An 8,065-nucleotide genomic window follows, 5' to 3' on the forward strand; every position below is an offset into this window, starting at 1 on the left:
TGAAGAGAGGATAAATATAGATCTAGAGAGACTAGATATATCGCTAGATGGGATAAGTATAGTGGTAGAGAGGATATATATATATATATATAGAGGATAAATATAGGGCTACAGAGGACAGATAGAGCTAGAGAGGATTTATATAGATGTAGAGAGGACAGATATTGGTAGAGCTAGAGAGGATAGATATAGAGCTAGAAAGGATAGATACAGAGCTAGAAAGGATAGATATTGGTAGAGGTAGAAAGGATAAATATAGACCTAGAGAGGAAAGATAGAGAGGATGGATAGAGAGGTAGAGAGGATGGATAGAGAGGTAGAGAGGATGGATAGAGAGGTAGAGAGGATGGACAGAGAGGTAGAGAGGATGGACAGAGAGGTAGAGAGGATGGACAGAGAGGTAGATAGGATGGACAGAGGTAGAGAGGATGGACAGAGGTAGAGAGGATGGACAGAGAGGTAGAGAGGATGGACAGAGAGGTAGAGAGGATGGATAGAGAGGTAGAGAGGATGGACAGAGAGGTAGAGAGGATGGACAGAGAGGTAGAGAGGATGGACAGAGAGGTAGAGAGGATGGACAGAGAGGTAGAGAGGATGGATAGAGAGGTAGAGAGGATGGACAGAGAGGTAGAGAGGATGGAGCAGCAGTACCTGATGTGAGGACACAGTCCACGTCTCTGCTGTCCAGTAGACTGTTGTAGAACTCCTCTCGGACTGCCTCCAGTTTCTTATCGAAGCACGGGGCCACCACCATGTGGTACAGCTTGTCTGGGCTCAGCTTCTACAAGCACACAGAGAAAACACTGTTCACCTGACAGCTTGTCTGGGCTCAGCTTCTTCAAGCACACAGAGAAAACACTGTTCACCTGACAGCTTGTCTGGGCTCAGCTTCTACAAACACACAGAGAAAACACTGTTCACCTGTTGTGTGAGGTGATATAACACTGTTATAACACATGAGTAGTGTGGGATCAATCAGTATTCACCTGTTGTGTGAGGTGATATAACACTGTTATAACACATGAGTAGTGTGGGATCAATCAGTATTCACCTGTTGTGTGAGGTGATATAACACTGTTATAACACATGAGTAGTGTGGGACCAATCAGTATTCACTTGTTGTGTGAGGTGATATAACACTGTTATAACACATGAGTAGTGTGGGCTCAATCAGTATTCACATGTTATAATGAGTTTCACTGAATCATATTGAATGAGTTGTTATAACACATGAAAGTGTTGACCTGTTGTTTGGTGAAGTAGTCTTTAACCAGACAGCCCATGATCTGTTGAGGAGACCTGGCCGTACAGATGTGAGGAGTGACCAGACTACCCAGGACACGCTCAGCGTACCGGATCCACCCTGGGAGAAATAGAAAACATGATAAAGCCTTCTGAAATTCATTTGAGTCCTAAAGCTCATGTTCTTCTAAGGGGTTAATTAAGGTCAGAGGAAAATATAGAGCAAGACAAAAACAGACAAAATGTGAAACTGAGGATGAGTGCAAGAGTGAGCGAATGAGAGAGCAGGAAAGGAAGAGTGACTCCCTTCCTGCAGGTCCTATCTCCAGGGAGCGGCATCAGGCTGACTCGGTCTCCCTTCTTTCTGTCTCTGTGTGTCTCCCTTCTTTCTGTCTCTGTGTCTTTCCCTCCTCTGTCTCTCTCTCCCTCCATCCATCCATCCATCCATCCATCCATCCATCCATCCATCGCAGCTCTGTCTCTCCATCCCAGCTCTCTCTCCCTCCCAGCTCTCTCTCTCCCTCCCTCACACCCAGCTGTCTCTCTCTCTCCCTCCCTTCCTCCCTCCCTCTCTCTCCCTCCCAGCTCTCTCTCTCCCTCCCACCTCTCTCTCTCCCCCTCATCCCTCCCAGCTCTGTCTCTCTCCCTCCCTCCCAGCTCTCTCTCTCCCTCCCAGCTCTCTCTCTCTCTCCCTCCCTCCCTCCCAGCTCTCCCTCTCCATCCATCCCAGCTCTCTCTCCCTCCCAGCTCTCTCTCTCCCTCCCTCCCTCCCTCCCTCCCAGCTCTCTCTCCCTTCATCCCTCCCAGCTCTCTCTCTCTCCCTCCCAGCTCTCTCTCCCTCCCAGGTCTCTCTCTCCCCCTCCATCCCTCCCACCTCTCTCTCTCCCTCCCTCCCTCCCTCCCAGCTCTCTCTCTCTCCCTCCCTCCCAGCTCTCCCTCTCCATCCATCCCAGCTCTCCCTCCCTCCCTCCCTCCCAGCTCTCTCTCCCTCCATCCCTCCCAGCTCTCTCTCTCCCTCCCAGCTCTCTCTCCCTCCCAGCTCTCTCTCTCTCTCTCCCTCCGTCCCTCCCAGCTCTCTCCCTCCCTCCCAGCTCGCTCTCTCTCTCCCTTTCTCTCTCCCTCCCTCCCAGCACTCTCTCTCTCCCTCCCTCTCTCCCAGCTCTCTCTCTCCCTCCATCCCTCCCAGCTATGTCTCTCCCGCTATCCCTCCCAGCCCTGTCTCTCTCTCTCCCTCCCTCCCAGATCTCTCTTTCTCTCTCCCTCCCTCCCAGCTCTCTCTCTCCCTCCATCCCTCCCAGCTCTCTCTCTCTCTCCCTCCCTCCCTCCCTCCCTCCCAGCTCTCTCTCTCCCGCCATCCCTCCCAGCTCTGTCTCTCTCTCTCCCTCCCTCCCAGCTCTCTCTCCCTCCCTCCCTCCCTCCCTCCCAGCTTTCTCTCTCTCCCTCCATCACTCACAGCTCTCTCTCCCTCCATCCCTCCCAGCTCTCTCGCCCTCCCTCCCAGCTCTCTCTCTCCCTCCATCCCTCCCAACTCTGTCCCTCCCTCCCTCCAACCTCTCCCTCCCTTCCTCCCTCCCAGCTCTCTCCCTCCCTCCCAGCTTTCTCTCTCCCTCCCTCCATCCCTCTCAGCTCTCTCCCTCCCTCCCAGCTCTGTTTCTCCCTCCCAGCTCTGTCTCTCTCACACCCTCACAGCTCGGTCTCCCTCCCTCCCAGCTCTCTCTCCCTCCAAGCTCTCCCTCTCTCTGCCTCCCAGATCTCTCTCTCTCCCTCCCAGGTCTGTCTCTCTCTCTCCCTCCCTCCCTCCCTCCCAGCTCTGCCTCTCTCCCTCCCTCCCAGCTCTGTCTCTCTCCCTTCATCCCTCCCAGCTCTCTCTCTCTCTCCCTCCCTCCCAGCTCTCTCTCTCTCTCTCCCTCCCTTCCAGCTCTCTCCCTCCCTCCATCCCTCCCTGCATCCCTCCCTCCATCTCTCCCAGCTCTGTCTCTCTCTCCCTCCCAGTTCTCTCTCTCAGCTCTCTCTCTCTCTCTCTCTCCATTCCTCCCTCCCAGCTCTCTCTCCCTCTTTCCCCAATCTCTCTCTCGCACCCTCCCTCCTTCCCTCACAGCCCAATCTCTTTCTCCCTCCCTCCGTCTCGCTCCCTCCCTCCCAGCCCAGTCTCTCTCGCTCGCTCCCTCCCTCCCAGCTCTCTCTCTCCCCAATCTCTCTCTCTCGCACCCTCCCTCCCTCACAGCCCAATCTCTCCCTCCCTCCGTCTCACTCACTCCCTCCCTCCCTCACAGCCCAATCTCTCCCTCCGTCTCACTCACTCCCTCCCTCCCAGCCCAGTCTCTCTCGTTCCCTCCCTCCCTCCCAGCCCAATCTCTCTTTCTTGTTTCTTCCCAGCCCAATAGCTCTCTCTCTTTCTCGCTCCCTTCCAGCCCAATCTCTCCCTCCCTCCCTCCCTCCCTCCCTCACAACCCAATCTCTCTTGCTCCCTCCCTCCCAGCCCAGTCTCTCTCTTTCTCTCTCTCTCTCGCTCCCTTCCAGCCCAATCTCTCTCGCTCCCTCTCTCCCAGTCCAATCTCTCGCTCTCGCTCCCTCCCAGCCCAGTCTCCCTCCCTCCCATTCCCTCCCTCCCTCCCTCCCAGTCCAATATCTCTCTCTCGCTCCCTCCCAGCCCAATCTCTCCCTCCCTCCCTCCCTCGCTCCCTCCCTCCCAGCCCAATCTCTCGCTCGCTCCCTCCCTACCAGCTCAATCTCCCGCTCCCTCCCTCCTAGCTCAGTCTCTCCTTCCCTTCTGTCTCTCCTTCTGTAGCTCTCCCTCTCCCTCCCGTCTCGGTCTCTCTCCCTCCTGTCTCGGTCTCTCTCCCTCCCGTCTCGGCCTATATTAAATCTCCCATTCCTCAACAACACAAAAAAATATATATATATATGTTGCGCAGCAACTCACTGCCCTCCTGAAGACAAATAATGTATATGAAACACTTCAGTCTGGTTTTAGACGCCATCATAGCACTGAGACTGCACTGGTAAATTACATTTTAATGGCGTCAGACCAAGGCTCTGTCCTCATGCTCCTAGACCTTAGTGCAGCTTTTGACACCATCAATCACCACATTCTTTTGGAGAGATTGGAAACCCTAATTGGTCTACACAGACAAGTTCTTTCCTGGTTTAGATCTTATCTGTCGGAAAAATATCAGTTTGTCTCCTGTGGATAGCTTACTAGTGCTCTTCCATGCCGTCCCTAGGAGTGGGTTGAGTCACTGATGTGATCTTCCTGTCCGTATATGCGCCCCCTCGGGTTTGTGCGGTGGAGGAGATCTTCGTGGACTATACACAGCCTTGTCTCAGCCTAGTAAGCTGGTGGTCTGTTGATATCCCTCTAGTGGTGTGGAGGCTGTGCTTTGGCAAAGTGGGTGGGGTTAAATCCTGACTGGTTGGCCCTGTTCGGGCGCATCGTCAGACACAGTGTCGTCGTCTCCCCCCCACACCTGTCTCAGTCTTCAGTATCTATGTGTCAGGGGGCTAGGGTCAGTCTGTAATATCTGGTGTAATTCTCCCGTCTTATCTGGTGTCCTGTGTGAATTTAAGAATGCTTCCTCTAATTCTCTCCTTCAGGAGGACCTGAGCCCTAGGACCATGCCTCAGGACTACCTGGCCTGATGACTCCTGGCTGTCCCCAACCCACCTGGTTATGCTGCTGCTCCAGTTTCAACTGTCTGCCTGCGGCTATGGAACCCTGACCTGTTCACCAGACGTGCTACCTTGTCCCGGACCTGCTGTTTTCGACTCTCTCTCTACCGCACCTGCTGTCTCGACCTCTGAATGCTCGGCTATGAAAAGCCAACTGACATTTACTCCTAAGGTGCTAACCTGTTGCACCCTCTACAACAACTGTGATGATGATGATGATGATTATTATTATTATTATTTGACCCAGCTGGTCATCTATGAACATTTGAACATCTTGTCCATGTTCTGTTATAATCTCCACCCGGCACAGCCAAAAGAGGACTGAACAAACTCTCAGAGCCTGGTTCCTCTCTAGGTTTCTTCCTAGGTTCCTGCCTTTCTATGGAGTTTCTCCTAGCCACCGTGCTTCTACATCTGCATTGCCTGCTGTTTGGGGTTTTAGGCTGTGTTTCTGTACAGCACTTTGACATTTGCTGATTTGATTAATACCCTGTAGCTTAAAGCTGCAATATATCACTTTTTGGGTAACCTGATAATTTTCACATAGAAATGTGAGTTATAGACCTGTCATTCTCATTGAAAGCAAGTCTAAGAAGCGATAGATCTGTTCTTAGCGCACTATTACTATGCTTCCTGTTATTAAGTTTCATTTTTGCCTTTCGGTTTTGTACACCGGCTACAAAGGGCTGAATACACTATATTTTTTGTTATGGAAATTATATTTCACAGCGGTTTAGATGGTACAATGACTCCCTACACTGTAAATATGTAAAGGTGTAAATATTACCTGGACAGGAGGAGGTGAACATGGGTAGGGCCTGGTTATCATGGTACCTCTGGACAAATTCTCTCTGGCTCTCCAGAATACTGAAGCCTGCAGCTAGAGTGGTATCAAACACATACTGCACTCCTACAGAGGGAAGCAGGGTGGGAGAGGGGGGCGAGGGAGGGGAAGACAATGATTCATCTGGTAGATGCCTATGAATGTACCGCACACATATATTTCACACACACACACACACTGTGTTGTACTAAGTCAGACGCACACAGAATCTCTCACTTACCACACACACACACACATTTGTTTTACTATACTTGTGAGGATTTTTGGGGACCAACAATTGATACTCATTCAAAATGCTATTTTCCCTAACCCCTAATGTTTAGTCCTAAAATGGGGGCCTTGGTAATAATGCCTAACTTGCGCTAGTGGGAATTTATCGCCCTCCCTCTGCCTCAACATGTGCTCTTAGTCGATTATCTGACATCCTTTCAAACTACGCTAAATCTGAATTCTGAATTCTAAATCTAAATCTGAATTCTGGGTGATCTAAATCTGAATTGGTTGATGCCAGCTTATGATAGATAGGCTGACAGATTTTGCTCAATGCAGATATCTAACTCAACCAACCCGTCCCAACTTTAAAAACACCCTGAAAAATACCCGTAGCTTAAAGATGTTTTAAATATTATTTTGACAAACGACCCTCATGAGTATACGGCCAATGGAATTGTTGCTAATGAGTTCAGTGACCACTGTCCCGTTTCCTGCATAAGAGATGCAAAGCTACCTAAATCTCGCCCTCGCATTATTACAAAGAGAAATGACAGGAATTTGAATGAGCAACAATTCCTGTCTGAGAATGGGGGGGTGTCAGATATCTGACTCGGATCAGGCCCTAAATTGTTTAACTAACTTGGGCAACTCTATTGCAGATAAGCATGCACCGTTCAAGAAACTAAAAGATAGAGATACTTCCTGGTTCACACATGAAACTGCCAGAGAAACTTCAGAAGAAACATTAAGCTTGGGCTCAGAATGACTGATTCTACATTTGACTGGCAGTCCTTCAGATGCTTGAGACATATTGAGGTCTATCCCTGGTTAGTAAAGCAACAACTTCTTCAACTGTGCATCTGAGAACGGTGGGAATCCAGCTGCCTCCTAGAAGGTAGTCAAATCTCTGAAACAAAACTCCACACCCTCATTACCCCAGCAGGTTATGACAGACTCTGGTCCCATAACAGATAAGATGAACATTTGTGGTGCATTTAATAACCACTCTACCTCTTCGGGCTACCTATTTGATGAAATATATTTTGAAAACTCTGATTCCAGTAGAGGGAGTCCTTTACTCACTTGGAGCTAGGTTGCAGAGAACGATACATACCCAGATACACATTGTTCATTTGATGTCTATGATGTACTAAGTGCCTTATTGAAGATGGATGTAAAACAATCCACTGGGGCTGACTCACATGATCCCTTTCTGCTGGAGCTTTCTCCCCCAGTTATCATTAACACACACACACACACACACACACACACACACACACACACACACACACACACACACACACACACACACACACACACACACACACACACACCAATGCAACTACAGGGTTTGTCTCTGGAAATGCCAGTGGAAATCTAGCACAGAGACATAGATACACACTCCCTTACCGAGGCTCTTGAGGAAGCCACAGAGTTTGCGTGTGGCCTCAGGAATGTCCAGACCGAACTTGACAGCGAAGAAAGGCAGAGACTGAGAACACACTGACACCACCAGGACCTGGTGTTTGGACACGTCACACTTCTGTAATAGTACATAGAGAGAGAGACACGTCACACTTCTGTAATAGTACATAGAGAGAGAGAGAGACACACGTCACACTTCTGTAGTAGTACATAGAGGGAGAGAGACACGTCACACTTCTGTAGTAGTACATAGAGGGAGAGAGACACGTCACACTTCTGTAGTAGTACATAGAGGGAGAGAGACACGTCACACTTCTGTAATAGTACATAGAGAGAGAGAGAGACACGTCACACTTCTGTAGTAGTACATAGAGAGAGAGAGACACGTCACACTTCTGTAATAGTACATAGAGAGAGAGAGAGAGACACGTCACACTTCTGTAATAGTACATAGAGAGAGAGACACGTCACACTTCTGTAATAGTACATAGAGAGAGAGAGAGACACGTCACACTTCTGTAATAGTACATAGAGAGAGAGACACGTCACACTTCTGTAATAGTACATAGAGAGAGAGAGACACGTCACACTTCTGTAATAGTACATAGAGAGAGAGAGACACGTCACACTTCTGTAATAGTACATAGAGGGAGAGAGAGAGAGAGACATGTC

General features: G+C 49.8%; 1 protein-coding gene across 4 annotated transcripts in view; it reads right to left on the reverse strand.

Moving 5' to 3' along the window:
- Nucleotides 1-8,065, reverse strand: part of LOC115156422 (nuclear prelamin A recognition factor) — a 28,997-nt gene that overhangs the window by 6,315 nt on the left and 14,617 nt on the right. For 3 of the 4 annotated variants that reach the window (XM_029703857.1, XM_029703872.1, XM_029703867.1), the window contains exons 4-7: nucleotides 7,379-7,511; nucleotides 5,699-5,821; nucleotides 1,245-1,363; nucleotides 652-781 (exon numbers count right to left, since the gene is read on the reverse strand). In XM_029703857.1, coding sequence (XP_029559717.1) covers nucleotides 652-781; nucleotides 1,245-1,363; nucleotides 5,699-5,821; nucleotides 7,379-7,511 — 505 coding nt within the window. The remainder of the gene's footprint in view (nucleotides 1-651; nucleotides 782-1,244; nucleotides 1,364-5,698; nucleotides 5,822-7,378; nucleotides 7,512-8,065) is intronic. The other variant, XM_029703862.1, reaches the window with a different exon arrangement.

The sequence above is a fragment of the Salmo trutta genome, chromosome 2, assembly GCF_901001165.1.
Source record: "Salmo trutta chromosome 2, fSalTru1.1, whole genome shotgun sequence".
NCBI lineage: Eukaryota > Metazoa > Chordata > Actinopteri > Salmoniformes > Salmonidae > Salmo > Salmo trutta.